The sequence below is a fragment of the Nomascus leucogenys genome, chromosome 20, assembly GCF_006542625.1.
Source record: "Nomascus leucogenys isolate Asia chromosome 20, Asia_NLE_v1, whole genome shotgun sequence".
Taxonomy (NCBI): domain Eukaryota; kingdom Metazoa; phylum Chordata; class Mammalia; order Primates; family Hylobatidae; genus Nomascus; species Nomascus leucogenys.
Genome location: NC_044400.1, coordinates 79,069,905 through 79,085,581, shown reverse-complemented (window position 1 = coordinate 79,085,581; position 15,677 = coordinate 79,069,905). Strand labels below are relative to the sequence as shown.

The window sequence follows — 15,677 nt, the reverse complement described above, 5'->3', positions numbered from 1 at the left end:
TTTTGCACACGTGCAGATACACACATCCACAGACACACAGAGATATACACACAATGCACAACCCACAGACAACACACGTGGACACACAGACACAGGAAAAAGCACAGACACACACGGTCACACACACGAGACGGACACACACAGCACAGACTCACAGACACACAGGCCACACACATGACACACACAGACGTTCACACACAGACACAGATTATACACATACATAGACACATGCAGACACACAAACATACAGAAAGACACAGATGACACAGACACACTCAGATACACAGATACAAACACACAAAGCACATAGACACACACAAACACACAAAAGGACACACAGATCACATACACATACAAGACATGCAGACAACACGCTTAGGTATGCAAACAACACACATGGAAATAAACACACAGAAAGAAACACATGACACACACAGCCAACATAAGCACAGGGACACAGACACCAACAACACAGACACACAGAAAACACACACGGGACCCACAGACACATACACACAGACAACACATAGAGACACACGAGCACACAGAGAGACACAGACGACATGCATGGACACACCGACACATACACAGACAACACGTGGACACATGGACACAGAGACTGCACATAGCAACACACAGACAACACACAAATACACACAGACACAGAAATGCACACAGACCACCAAGACGGCACACACGATGCACACACAGACACATGCAAAGACATCCACACAGACACCAGGCAAAACATGGAGACACACAGACACGCACATGCGCACACACCCTTCGCCGGATCTCTGCATTCCTGCCTCGCCTCCTGCCGGCAGCACACCAGAGCCCCTGGTCCTACCCTTCCATGCTGGCCTGTTTTGTCCTCCCTTGCGTCTCCTGGTCCCCGGGCAATGTGCTCATCACTGTCTTTGTGGTGGGACCCTCCGAGCCTGGACACACTGCAGTGTGTGTGAACATCCGCAGGTGGGATTCTGCCACAGCCTTTCCCAAACTTATTCCAATTCTCTGGTCCTCTAGGGCCGCACCGTGTTGCCTTGTTCAGAACGTCCCCACTGGACAGCTCCTCTGCCAGTGCCACTGCTGGAGGGGACGCCAGGGTACAGCAGAGAATAAGGCCGCTGGGCCAAGCTCTCCTGTTGCTCACGCCCTAACGGGAGCTGGGTAGAGAGGAAGAGGGAGCGGGGCCAGGAGTGAGTGTGCTAGACAGGCCTGGGGCCGAGAGGAGCTGTGTTCCAGAGGGTGGGGAAGGTCTGGGGAGGGCCCAGATCTCAAGGGGCCTTGCTGGGCATTGCTCAGAGTGGGGCCCTTCTTTCTGGGATGCAGTGGCCCCTGGGGATTCTGTCCTGGCCGCTGAACACCCCCAGGGGGATCCCCTACTTGTAGCTTTCATTTGTTTCTTTGTAAATTTCATTTTGTTTGTGCATCATGGTGATTACGTCTTTTAAGACCTGGACTCAGTTCTGGAAGTTCAGAAAGGAAACTAGAGCTCCGAACTGGGCTGGTGACTGTGAGGAGCAGCTGCTGGGAGCTGCCTGCTGCAGGGAGGTGCAGCCCACAGGCCCAGCCCTAGCCCTCGGCTGAGCGGGGGCCTGGAGCGGGGAAGGAGCGAGGGGAATTGTGGCTGCTCTCCAGTGGGCAGAGGAGGCCTTTGCACCCGGATTCCGTGGTTGGATTCAGGGAGGAAAAGGGCCGCCTGCCTCAGATGTGACGGGCTCATGGCAGAGGGGGCTGATCCATTCTCCAGAAGCCCAGAGACGGGGGCCGCTAGCTCTCCTCTGCTGGGATAGGAGGGGTTTCTGGAGGGGGGGCAGCTTTGCCACACCTCTGTACTGCTGGCCCTGTTCTGCGCGTCACAGTAGGGGCGTCCCTTAAACCACTGTCCTCTGACCCGGCACTGGCTGAGGACCTGTGGTCACCCTGAGCCACCACAGGCTGCGGGTGTGCTTCCCTGGCACTTCGTTCTGCCTTATTAAAGATGACAGCCACCCCTCAGAAGGCACAAGACGTCTTCCTAAAACCACGCACTACAAAGTCTTTCGGTTACTCGTATATTTTGAAATCCGAGCCATCTTGAACCCCACGCGGGCGAGGGTGGGACTTCCGCCTGCCTGGGGAGCCGTGCACCCACTGGAACCACCAGTGGCCGAGGTTTCAGGCACTCTTCAGGCGGCAATTGGGAGGATGTGGCCACTGTGCCGATGACTGGGACACCCCAGTCACTATGAGAGAATGGGAATGACAATAGGAGGTGACACAGGGAATGAGGACACTTCTAATTGGCCTCCTGTGACCTATTGGTTCTCAACAGGAAGTATGGGATAGGGAGGGGGTGACCTGTGCCACGCCGGTACCTTCCAGCTAAATGTTCTCTGGAATCACAGAGCCCGGTTATACTACTCCAGCCTGAGAGGGAGGGACAGTCCTCTCCATCTTATACATGGGGACACTGAACCCCAGCACGTGACACGGGGCCTGAGTCACAGCCAGGAAGAGAGAATCTCAGGCTGGAATCTGTCACCTCCATGGCTTTGGCCACGAGCCTAGGACAGGCCTGAGCACCGGCAGGCACATTTGCTCTGTCCACTTGACAGCCCCGTGGTGTTCCCCAGGGCCTGAAGACACAGGTGCTACAGCCCTGCCTCTCCACCACAGGTGGATTGTTCCAGAATGTGGAGTGTCCTTAAAATGTAATGGTTTGGCTGTTGACTCTTATACTTTATGAGTGGTGCGAACTGTGAGTGAGGGTGCCGGCTGCCCCTGGCCACGCAGCTGTGCCGTCACTGGAAAGGGTGCAGAGCTGGCACTGGCTCAGACTTGGCTCTAACTCTGCTGTGTGGCTTCTCGGACCCCAGGCTGCTCCTCTGTGCCATGGGCCAGGCCGTGGCGTGTACAGTGTGGAACGCTTCCGTCTCTGCTCCCAGCTCACTAGGAGCTCTGCGACCTTCCTTTTCCTGTGTCCGTGCGTTGGGTGTGGGAGGAGGGCTGTTGACAGGGAGCCAGTGAGCTGAGGATGCAGTTAATTCCACGCTCTGAGGCCCCGGACCTGCAGGGGCGCAGCCACAAATGTCCCCAATTGTCCCCACGGCCCATAGAGTCTTCCCAGGAGGTAGCATCCAGCCCGCCTGCTTTGGATCCTGGCTCCTCATTCTCTCAATGACATGGCCTTGGGTAGGCCTCCTCGCCTCCCTGAGCCTCCACCTCCTCTGAAAAACAAGGATAGACAATAGTGCTCACCCCAAGGGGCTGCCGTGAGGATGAACTTGAGGCAGGCAGAGCACCTGACACAATGCTTGGTATGTGGTTGGTCATTTAAAAGTTGACCATTTGCAGATCAACTCTTCTTTAAAAAATTGAGCTGACATTCATGTAACATACAATTAACCATTTAAAATGTTTGGTGGCATTTGGTGCATTCACAATATCACACAACTTCCATTTCTCTCTAGTTCCAAAACTTTTTCGTCACCCCAAGAGGAAACCTCATCCCCACCAGGCAGTTACTCCCCATTCCCTCCTCCCCCCGCCCCTGGCAGCCACTCACCTGCTTTCTGTCTCCATGGATTTGCCTGCTCTAGATGTTCCATAGTGAAGGAATCCTCTACCCCGTGGCTTTGCATCTGGCTTCTTTCACTGCACACGATTTCAGAGTTCATCCATATCATAGCAGGATCAGTGCTTTCATTCCTGTCCATGGCTGAATAATACCCCCTGGTGTAGATACGCCACAATTTCTTCATCCATGATGGACACCGGGGATGTTTCTACCCTTTGGCTATTATATAGAATGCTGCTGTGAACATCATATACAGGTTTTTGTGTGTAACCACCTGTCCCTTCCTTCTTTCCTTCTTTCCTTCCTTCCTTCCTTCCTTCCTTCCTTCCTTCCTTCCTTCCCTCCCTCCCTCCCTCCCTCCTTTCTTTTTTTTTTTTTCTTTTTTTTTTGAGATTTAGTCTCTCTCTGTTGCCCAGGCTAGAGTGCAGTGGCGCTATCTCGGCTCACTGCAAGCTCTGCCTCTGGGGTTCTCGCCATTCTCCTGCCTCAGCCTCCCGATTTGCTGGGACTACAGATGCCTGCCACCGTGCCTGGCTAATTTTTTGTAATTTTTTTTTTAGTACAGATGGGGTTTCACCATGTTAGCCAGAATGGTCTCGATCTCCTGACCTCGTGATGCACCCACCTCGGCCTCCCAAAGTTCTGGGATTACGGGCATGAGCCACCGTGCCCTCCTTTTTCCCTTCCCTTCCCTTCCCTACCCTTCCCTTCCCTTCTTTCCTTCCTTTCTTTCCTTTCTTCCCTTCTTTCTGGAGTCTTGCACTGTTGCTTAGGCTGGAGTGCAGTGGCACGATCTCAGCTCACTGCAACCTCTGCCTCCCGAGTTCAAGTGATTCTCCTGTCTCAGCCTCCTGAGTAGCTGGGATTACAGGCACCCCCCACCAAGCCTGGCTAATTTTTGTATTTTTAGTAGAGATGGGGTTTCACCATGTTGGTCAGGCTGGTCTCAAACTCCTGACCTCAGGTGATCTGCCCACCTCAGCCTCCCAAAGTGCTGGGATTACAGGCTTGAGTCACTGTGCCCAGCCAAGTTTTCATTTCTCCTGTTCTTTGCTCTTCATTTTCCTTAAATGCCAAAGAGTGAAATTCCTGGCTCCTGGTAATTCTGTGTTTAACTTCTTGAAAAACCAACACACTGTCTTCCACAGTAGCTACACCGTTTTGTGTTTCCATCAGCAGCGCGTGAGGGTTCCTGTGTCTTGACATCCTCACCAACACCTTTTCTTTTCCTTTCTGTGTTGTTATTATTGTAGCTATCCTCATGGGTATGAAGTGGTGTCTTCTATGGTTTTGATTTGCATTTTCTTAATGACAAGGATGTTGAGCATCTTTTCATGTACCAGTTGGCCATTGGTATATTTTCATTGAAGAAGTGTCTATTCAAGTCCTTTGCCCACCTTTTTAAAACAGTTCTTTAAGAGTCTGGGTTTCACTCTGTCACCCAGGCTAGAGTGCAGTGGCATGATCAGAGCTCACTGTAACTTAGAACTCCTGGGCTCAAAGTATCCTCCCACCTCAGCCTCCCGAGTAGCTGAGACTACAGGCACAAGCCACCACGCCTGGCTAATTTTTCAATTTTTTTTGTAGAGACCATGTCTCACTATGTTGCCCAGGCTGGTCTTGAACTCCTGGCCTCAAGTGATACTCTTGCCTCGGCCTCTGAGAGCACTTGGATTACAGGTGTGAGCCACTGCACCTGTCCTCCTAACAGCATGTTTTCTTCTAATCGTTTTTCAGTTTTAGCTCTTGTGTTTAGGTCTTTGCTTTGTTGGCATGTAATACACACAGAGGGGTGCATGAATTATACCTGTGCATCTTGATACATTTTTACAAACTGGACACACCCATGGAACTAGTGCCGAGTCAAGAAGGAGAACAGGTCGGGTGCCCCAGATTCCCCCGTGAGTCCCCAAGGGCACCCTAGCCATGTAGATCGCTTTGCCTGGTTTTGAACATCCTAAACCTGTGGCCTGTTCCCTTGTGTCTGACTTCTTGGCTTGGATGGGTTCACCAGCATCCTCCATGTTGCTCGTTCAGGGCATGAGGGTACGGCATGTGTTAGTCCACTCCCGTGACATGTAACAGAATACCTGAAACTCCTGGGGAATTTATAAAGAAAAGGATGGATTTCCTACAGTGATGGAGGCTGCAAAGTCCAGGGTGAAGGGGGCACATCCTGTGGCTGGTGGGGACTTTCTGCAGAGTCCCATGGTGAGGGGCTGAGCATGCTGGCTGGCTCAGAGCTTTCCTCCTCTCTTTGGAGCCACTCGTCCCGCTCCCATGATGGCCTGTTAATCCATGAATGGATCAGTCCATCCTGATGGCAGGGCCTTCACGGTCTGCTCCCCTCTTAAGGGCCCCCCTCTCAATACTGCCACACTGGTGATTAGATTTCAACATGAGTTTTGAAGGGGATGTTGAAAACAAATGCTCGGTGCCGCAAAGAAGAACGAGCACTGCACAAAGGACAAAGAGTTTCTCAGCAAGGCAAATTTATTTCTGCAGAAGAGTGTGTCTCGCTTGTGGAGCAATGGCAAGAGCACACAGAACAAAGGAAATCAGGGTTTTTATTATCTCTAACGCAGCTTCTGCTTCTGTGTCTTTCCTCTATTGGCTAGGGTTGGACCACACAGTCTAAACTAGTACCAATGGGCTAAACATTTAAACTTTCTTAGATAAGGTAGGCATGTAAGGGAGGTGAGAAGAGAGAGAAAGGGGGTCATTTACGGAGGGACTAGGAAGGTAACCTATTCCCTGATAAGGAAAGGAATGTGGACTGGGGTTGTAGCAAGTTCAGGCATGCCTAGGCATATTCAGACAAGTTGGGGCACAGCAGAGGCAAGGGGGGTATTTGGAATTATAGTACAGAGAATGGGGAAACTGGATAAGCTGTTTGCAGAGGGAACCTAACTGTATCTAACAGGGACAAACATTCAAGCCGTAGCAGTGAGCATGTGAGCAGGGGATGCACACCCCAGACCTGAGATCCATACCAGGACTCGGGGACAGCCAGGCTGGGGGTTGAGTGCCTGCCAGGCCTGGGCACGGGCTTAAGCTCTGCACCTGGAGGCCAGTCTCCTGGGCTATAACCGCAGCTCCACCACCTGCTGCTGTGTGACCTTGCTCAAGCTCTTCCACCTCTCTGTGCCTCCTATGGTCAGTGAGAGTAATAATATACCCATAGCACTGCCACAAGGACTTGACAAGTTAATGTGTGTCACAAGCTTCTTGGCATGAGCTGTGGAGACCATAGCCACTGCTGCTGTGGAGGGCTCAAGCCCATCGTCTTAGAAACTGTCCCAGCAGGTTGGACACGGTGGCTCACGCCTGTAATCTCAGCACTTTGGGAGGCCAAGGCGGGCAGATCACAAGGTCAAGAGATCAAGACCATCCTGGCCAAAAATGGCGAAACCCCATCTCTACTAAAAATACAAAAATTAGTTGGGCGTGGTGGCGTGTGCCTGCAGTTCCCAGCTACTCGGGAGGCTGAGGCAGGAGAATCACTTGAACCCGGGAGGTGGAGGTTGCAGTGAGCTGAGGTTGCACCACTGCACTCCAGCCTGGTTGACAGAGCGAGACTCTGTCTCAAAAAAAAAAAAAAAAAAAAAAAAAAAAAAAGAGACTGTCCCAGCAGTGTAACATGTGGACGTGCTGTGTAGACATGCCGTGTAGACAGCAGGGTTTGTTTGCCCTGCAGGGTTGCTTTCTGTCCCCTGTGGCTGTCACAGAACTCCTGACGTTAGAGGAAGTCAGTGTGAAGTGGGGGCACCTGGATTAAGCAGGTGTGAGGACAGGTTGCAGGCCACAAACTCAGAAATACTCATTATGAGTGCCGTGAGCCAGCAGTTGACAACTGTGACGTTGATACCTGGTGACTTTCATTTTTAAAAATACAGAGCTGTCTCAATCTCTGATTTACACTTAAGAGTGCTACTCAGACCAGGCTGGGCGCAGTGTCTCAGGCCTGTAATCCCAACACTTTGGGAGGCTGAGGCGGGCGGATCACAAAGTCAGGAGATCGAGACCATCCCGGCTAACACAGTGAAACCCTGTCTCTACTAAAAATACAAAAAAATTAGCCAGGCGTGGTGGCTGGCGCCTGTAGTCCCAGCTACTCGGAGGCTGAGGCAGGAGAATGGCGTGAACCTGGGAGGCTGAGCTTGCAGTGATCCAAGATTGTGCCACTGCACTCCATCCAGCCTGGGTGACAGAGCGAGACTCCATCTCAAAAAAAAAAAAGAGTGCTACCCAGACCACTGGGCATTTGAATAATTGTGATCAGCGAAATGATCGTTTCACCCACACTCTGGGGCCAGATGCTGTGGTGTGACCTGCTGTCCAGAGAGATCCCTGCACCTGCTGCTCCCTGACGTGGCCCAGGTGCCAGGCCCTGCGCTTGAGAGGCTGGCCGTCTAGTGGGGAAGAATACACCCAAGTAATCCCCAAACAGTGTGGAAATGGGGCTGTGAATGCCCAGATAAGGGTTCAGGGAAAGCTCCCAAGAGGAGGTGGCAGGTGGGATGAGATAGCAGTCAGGGTGGCAGGGGTGGGAGAGTAGGAGGATTGCTCCAGTGAAGGGGACAGCTGGTGCCGAGGCCTGGGCCCTGGAGGGCAGGCAGGACTGAAGTCAACCTCCTGACCTGCGGGAAGGGCCGCTTTGCTGGAAGATTCATGGCCTTATCACCTGGCCCGGAGGTTGGCAGAGGAGGCCACACCAGGCTCTGCGCAGGAGAAAAGCCTGCTCTGGGCTCTTCCTCCCAATACACAGGGGCCACCTCGGGGCTCTTTTCATCCTGGGGAAGGCACAGGACAGGGAAAACGGGATGCTCAAAATGACATTTCAGCCCTTACTGATTCAGGAAACTGGTTATTACAAATTCAAATGTAGGTAGGGATTAGGAAATTTCTTCCTGTTTTAGGAAAGAATGAGCCACAGGGATTTAGCATCCACATTTAGCAACAGGCTGCACCCGCCGTGCCCTCAGGGTAGGAAGTGTGCGCTGGAACGTGGGGGTAAAGGGAGCATTTCGGGGTGATTTTTTTTTTTGCTCCAGGCAAAAATAAGCCAAACCAGGCAATGTGATTTGTTTGGGTTATTTCAGTGTTAGCATTTGTAGTCTAATTTAATAAACTTCAAGAATGATAAAAGCAAAATGCTCATTGAATGTACTGAGCAATACAGAGATATGAAAAGGAAAGTATTCATCCTTTTTCACCCCACTCCCCTAATTCCTGCACCTGGGGAAATGGTGTTATCTTTCCCTCCCCTCCCTCTCCCCTTTCCTTCCTCCTCCTGTCCCTCCTGCTCCCTCTGGAGATACCAAGGCCCCCCTGTGGATGCCGCCTGGTGGAGGAGGCTGACCCCTCTTGTACTGCCCCGGCACACTGGGCTCCTGCAGGCTGGGCAAGTGCAGCCAGGTCTCCCCCTGCCTCCGCACAGGGCGCCTTGGACAGCCCGGGGGCACTCCCTGGGTCTGGGCTCTGCGTAGGGGTCTTGAGTCCCGATAGTGGGGGCTGGCCCTTCCAGTGTCCCCTGAGTACCTGTGCGCAGGGCGTGCTGTATCCATGCCGGGTGCTGGGACCCAGCCAGCCTTTCTGGCTTCAATAGAAACATTCTGCTTTGTGCTTTTTTCACAGGCCGGGGAGAAGCACTACCACCCTTCCTGCGCGCTATGTGCCAGGTGCGGCCAGATGTTTGCAGAAGGCGAAGAGATGTATCTTCAAGGTACGAATTAAAATGTGTTACTTGGTCCCCTAGAGCAAGGAACTACCCTCTATGAGGTCCACACCACATGGTGGGTGTGAACGGGTTGGTGACAGTGTCATCTCGCTAGGTCACGAGCAGCCCAGCCACAGCGGGGAGTCAGCAGGGCAGGGTGGGGGCACGTGCCAGGCCAGCCTCCTCAGCCTGCCTTGTCTGTCCAGCGATCTCAGCGAGCCTGAGACCAGCAAGAAAGGAAAAGGGCCGAACCAAAGACCAGCACCCAGAAGTGCTGGCTATTTGGCTCCAAGTAGCAAAGCTTAAACAAATAAGGCCTGTTCACATCCGTCGCCACTTTAGGCCCCTTCTAGAAAGCCGCCCTAGCTCAAGGAGTCCAAGTTAGGAGTTTTAGGTGTTTCCTACCCCAGCCACCCCAGCCTGCTGCAACCCCTCTGTCCACAAAGGAGGTTGGTAACGAGGTACTGAGGGCCACTGGCAGCAGCCGAGGCTTTCTTCCAGGAGCAAGGGAAGAGCCAGCCCCACAGAGCATTGATGAAAGGAGGATTTGAAGGAAAACGTAGCGGACTTCTAACGGGCCCCTTGGGAAATGCCCCAGGCCCACTCACCATTAAAAATCAGTGTCATCACAAAGGCGGGGTGTCCTGTGGGCTCTGCCAGACCTGAAGAAAGAGTGAGACTTGAGGACTGGTCGTATCTCCTCCTCCCAGATTAACCCTTTTTAGCTCATAGCTTCTCATTTTCACAGTTAAATTAAGCTTCTGATGGCGGCATTCGGCTACCCTTTATACCTTCATAATGCAGGTATCCAGTGGCAGGGGAGGAGGGAGAAATGACTCTTATAAGGGGAAGAAACATAATTTTCTACCTTTTATAGATCTTAGTTGGGACAGATCCCTGTAACAAGACAGATTAACAAGATAAGGATGAACAGAAGCTTATTAACATGTGCACCTTGTGTACGTGCAAAGGGTAGCCCAGAGAAATGAGGACACGCAGGGGCAGATCTCCAAGAGGCAGCTTTGGGGTTTTTTTTGGTTTTGTTTTTGGGTTTTTTTTTTTTTGAAACGGAGTCTTGCTCTGTTCCCCAGGCTGGAAGTGCAGTGGCAAGATCTTGGCTCACTACAACCTCGGCCTCCTGGGTTCAAGCAATTCTCCTGCCTCAGCCTTCCGAGTAGCTGGGACTACAGGCGTGCACCACCACACCCGGCTAATTTTTTTTGTATTTTTAGTAGAGATGGGGTTTCACCATGCTGGTCAGGCTAGTCTCGAACTCCTGACCTCAGGCGATCTGCCCGCCTTGGCCTCCCAAAGTGCTGAGATTACAGGTATGATCCACCATGCCCTGGCCATCAAAGAGGCAGTTTTGACCTCAGGCTGAGATAACAGCATCCCCTGTGACAAAGAAGGAAGGTGTGGGGAGGCACAGTTATGTCGAGTGGGGGGCCCGGGGGGCAGGGGGCACCTTAGGCAAGGGGGAGGTGTGCTGTGTGCCTTCTCGACTGAGAAGAGACCCAGGGACTTCGGGTCATCCTCATTTTCCTGGTACAGAGAAGACAGCCTTAGAGTTGGAGGTTTCCTTTGGAGGTCTCAGTTCCCCTTATAAAATGGTCACTTCTTCTTGGTTTTCAATGCTTTTCTGAGTCTGCTGTTTCCCCCAGCAGTTATTTTGAGATAAATAACTCAAAATAACCCTTATGTCAGAAGGGCATGTCAGAGGCAGCACATTCTGGCCTGCTAGTCCTGTTTGGGGTGGCATGTTCTGAGCCCCATCACTCTCCTTGCAGACAGGCACCTAGAGTTATGCTTCATCTTATCACTGACCACCCCGCTATGTATTGCTTATTCATTCCCTGAACCCTCCCTGCTAAAGAAAATTATTCTGGCATTCCTTAAAACCGGTAAGGAAGACTCTTCCCAACAGGAGTCAGGACCATCGCAATGGACGAGAGAGGGGGTGAGATTCTGAATATGGCAGACAGTGGGGATTGCAGCCAACGAGCAGGGGTGGGGCAGCAGGTGGAAAGTCGCCCGAGGTACTGGGCTTCTTACTGAACTGACCCCACGAGATGCTTGCCGAAGACAGGCTAAGGACTGAGTCGTCAAAGAAGGGATGAGGAACTCAATCAGAAGTGGAGGGAGATTAGGCTTCTAGGCAGGGGGATTCCTGCCAAACTGATTTTGCAGGATTCTCGCTGAAACTGGGCCAGGCAGGCCTGAGACTGGATGGGTTATGGGAGTGATGATGGAGACCTGGGCAAAGGTCGAGGCCTAATTGAGAAGAGGGTTCAGAGGAGCCTGACCCAAGGGCCTGGTCCCAGGGAGCACTGGTGGGACAGGGGCCATTTGCTGGGGTGCAGCCCCCAGACTTGATGATGGATTGGATGGGGCAAAGGGGCCCCGGCGAGGACAGGTCTGGTATTGAGACTTCATCTCTTTAGCCACAACTCCCTTTTGAAGATTCTCTGTCTCCAGGGCTCCCAGAGGCCAGCTGGGCCCGGCTGGGTCGGGGAGAGCTGCTGTCAGAGTGTCTGCCGTGCGGGTGCCTGCAGGCTGTTGAATGACCTCATGCGCCATCATCACAGGGCCGTGGGTCACACAGGCCTCCCTTTCTCAGGCCGAACCCAGCGGGATGATGTCAGACAGGACAGCCTCATCCCCAGTGTCGCCTGTTCCTTGAGTCTCTGCTCGAGAGCCCGTCAAAGGGTCCTTTGGGACCGTCCCAGCAGTGCCAGGCTGTCTGGGCAGGGGCCTTGCTCTGCATGGGGCTTGGCCCCCACAGTAAAGGGCACCCTTAGACAGCGGGGCCCGGTGGACACTGAGCACAATGGCCTTGGGACAGCAGCTCAGGGACACAAGTTCACATCAAGGGTAACCTCATCTCAGGAACAAAGGCGCCCTTCAGGACTGGACTGAGGCCGGCCCCCGCTTCTGCTGTGAGGTTCTGCGGGATGTCGAACCCAGGCCCATCCCCTCTCCTGACTTGGATTTCTCAGTCTGAATGATGACAGGTCTGACCAGCTGTGTGGCTTTGAGGCTCTGCTCCCTGGCACAGGCCTCCTTGGGGCCCCCACCCTGCCTGGTCATCCTGAGACCCTGTGTGTGACCTCCAGGGATGTCGGGGCTCCGTGCAGATGTTATTTGGCTGGCAAATCCTGCTGCAATAAAAGCTCTGAAAAGCATGGGCCCCAGCGACCCCCACGGTCTCCGGGGCGATGAGGCAGGCCAACCCCCACATTGCCACCACCGTTCCTGCCGTGGACTTTCCCGTAAACATGGGGTGGGGCGTTAGATCCTGTTCACTGTTACGATGCCCGTATTAAAATAATGAGATACTCCTTTTTCCCACTGGGGTGAAAATATAAAAAGGAAGTGTGAGCCCCATGTTGGAGAGAAGTCAAGGACACAGACCTCTTATGCAGCTAGTAGGGGTGAAAATTGGGAAATTGCCAGAAAAATCTCAAGAGCCCTAAACATGACCCCACTCTCTGAGCTAAGACTCCATTTCTAGGAAGTATGTGCCAGTTGTGTGCAGTGGAGCCCCTGCAATGTTATGTAGAGATAAATAAAACGTTAGAAAGATCAAGAGAGGAGGCCAGGTGCAGTGGCTCATGCCTGTAATTCCAGCACTTTGGGAGGCCGAGGTGGATGGATCACCTGAGGTCGGAAGTTCAAGACCAGCCCGGCCAACATGGTGAAACCCCGTCTCTACTAAAACTGGGTGTGGTGGCGCATGCCTGTAATCCCAGCTACTCTGAAGGCTGAGGCATGAGAGTCTCTTGAACCTGGGAGGCGGAGGTTGCAGTGAGATGAGATCGCATAACTGCACTCCAGCCTGGACAACAGAGTGAGACTCTGCCTTAAAAAAAAGAAAAAGAAAAGAAAAGGAAAGAAAAAAGAAAGATCAGGAGAGGAGTAGAGAGATAAAATTCTTAACTGTCCACATTGTGTAGCCCTTAAAGTTGCATGTTTTGATATTTAATTAACTGGGAAATGTTCAAGACTTTTTTTTTTTTTTTTTTTTTTTTTGAGACGGAGTTTCGCTCTGTCGCCCAGGCTGGAGTACAGTGGCGCGATCTCTGCTCACTGCAAGCTCCGCCTCCCGAGTTCACGCCATTCTCCTGCCATTCTCACGCCATTCTCCGCCACAGCACCTGGCCTGTTCAAGACATTTTTAAGCAAATATGTAGGATATGAAATTGTGTCTGTAGGCTGGGTGTGGTGGCTCATGCCTATAATCCCAGCACTTTGGGAGGCCAAGGCAGGCAGATTGCTTGAGCCCAGGAATTTGAGACCAGCCTGGTCAACACAGTGAGACCCCATCTCTACAAAAAAATGAAAAATTAGCTGGGCATGGCGCTATGCTTCTGTAGTCCCAGTTACTTGGGAGGCTGAGGCAGGAGGATTGCTTGAGCCCAGGAGGTGGGGGCTGTAGTGAGCTATGTTTGCACCACTGCATGCCAGGCTGGGTGACAGAGTGAGACTCTGTCTAAAAAGAAAGAAAGAGAAAAAGAAAGAAAGAAAGAAAAAAGAAACTGTGTATGTACACTGAACCCCTTCCATTTGTAGGTACACCTGTACTATAAGGCAGCCAACAAAAAGTGGGTGAGAGATTAGAAATGATTTTAATTTCATTTATACTTTTTTGAAGATTTGTATAATTTTTAATAAGAGACATCTGTTACTTTTTTTTTTTTTTTTTTGAGACAGAGTCTCACTCTGTCACCCAGGCTGGAGTGCAATGGTGCGATCTCAGCTCACTGCAACCTCTGCCTCCCAAGTTCAAGCGATTCTCCTGCCTCAGCCTCCTGAGTAGCTGGGACTACAGGTAGCCCCTACAATGCCTGGCTAATTTTTCTTTTTTTAATAGAGATGGGGTTTCACCGTGTTGGCCAGGCTGGTCTTGAACTCCCAAAGTGCTGGGATTACAGGCGTGAGCCACTGCGCCCAGCCCTATTACTTTTATGGTCATAATTTATTTTTAATTTTTAAACAAGAAATGTTTTCTGTGTGCTCACACACTCACGTAATCCAATCACCATCTCTCAGAGCTCCAAATGGCTGCTATGTCCCTAGAAACGAGCCGCCATGAAATCCACACGACCCAGAGGACTTTGCAGGCAGGAGATGGGATAAGTTCCCTCATTCCACACACACTTTTCAGCCCCTACCATGTGCTAGCCTGTGTGGCTTGTTTGTGGGATACACAAGTCAGCCACAGCCCTCACCTTCGTGGGAGCAGTGGGTGAGAGATGGAGACACAGCCATGCAGCTAGCAGAGGGTGTGTGAGCGCAGTGCCAGCCCATCGCAGGGAGCGGCGGGTCAGGCTGGGTGTGTGAGCACAGTGCCAGCCCATCACAGGGGGCAGCGGGTCAGGCTGAGGTTCAGGGAGGCCCAGGAGGAGCAAGTGCCTCAGGTCCTGAAGGATGGCAAGGTGGGCAGAAGGAGCTGACATTCACTGAGTCCCCCATGCACAAGAAGAATCACACTAATGCAACTAACATTTGTATACAGCAACTCACAAAGCACTTTTCTGATACTTTATCACCTCTGCTTAATTTTATTAAATTCACCCAGTGACCTGACAAGGTAGAATTCTTATTAGCTCTATTCTTAGGTGAAAAAAAAAAAACCAAAAACAAAGACTTGGGGCAGTTTGAGGTTGAATAGAAGAGACCAGAGTGCCAGGGATGTTGGGGGCACTTGGTGCTGGGTGGCCTTGTTATGTTGATGGTTGTGGCTGTTGACATGGGTGGCTGGGTAGAGCTGACAGCTAGAGAAACTGAGACACAAGAAGCCTCAGAGATTGAGTAAATTAGTAACCGGGTGGGGCTGGTGTTTGAGCCTTGTGCCCAGCTCCCACCAAACACACCTGTTCTTCACCCCATACCCTAAGGAGCAGGCCCACTTCCCAGCTGAGGTTCCCTCTTCCTACCTCTCAGCTTAGAGCCCTGCCCTGCAAGTCCTCCTCCCCAAGGCTGGCTCCTACCCAGGTTGCAGCCCCAGCTATCTCTGCAGGTGGGCCCAGCCATTGCCCTCCACATGCACCCAGCCAATCCTATATCCTAGCCAGGAACTTGAAACCCCTTCAAATACTCCCTCCTCAGAGAAGAATCTTCCAACTGTCCCCCAGGTTCCTCAAGACCCTATGCCTCCTCCTGTGGGAGCAGTTAGTGTACAGCAGCCATTTCCCTGTTTATTTCCTGCCTCAGTCCCACAACTGGGCTGTGAGCCCGTGGGTGCGGGGACTGTGATCTGGGTACCCCCTGCCCAGCACTAACTCCAGCACAGAGAGGATGCTCGGGGTCGCTTGGAGGGTGGAGTCCGAGTGCACGTCTGTGCATGGACCAGCTCCCTCCTCTGTGTTTCCACACAGGCCCCTGCAACGTGGG

The 15,677-nt window shown here is 52.2% G+C and overlaps 1 protein-coding gene across 20 annotated transcripts in view; it reads left to right on the top strand.

Annotated features, from left to right (window-relative positions):
* Positions 1-15,677, top strand: part of ABLIM2 (actin binding LIM protein family member 2) — a 189,118-nt gene that overhangs the window by 87,077 nt on the left and 86,364 nt on the right. For all 20 annotated transcript variants that reach the window (XR_004027220.1, XM_030800851.1, XM_030800864.1 and 17 more), the window contains one exon: positions 9,203-9,290. Coding sequence is in view for 19 of the 20 variants with exons in the window: in XM_030800851.1 (XP_030656711.1) it covers positions 9,203-9,290 (88 nt within the window). In the remaining variant the exon portion in view is untranslated. The remainder of the gene's footprint in view (positions 1-9,202; positions 9,291-15,677) is intronic.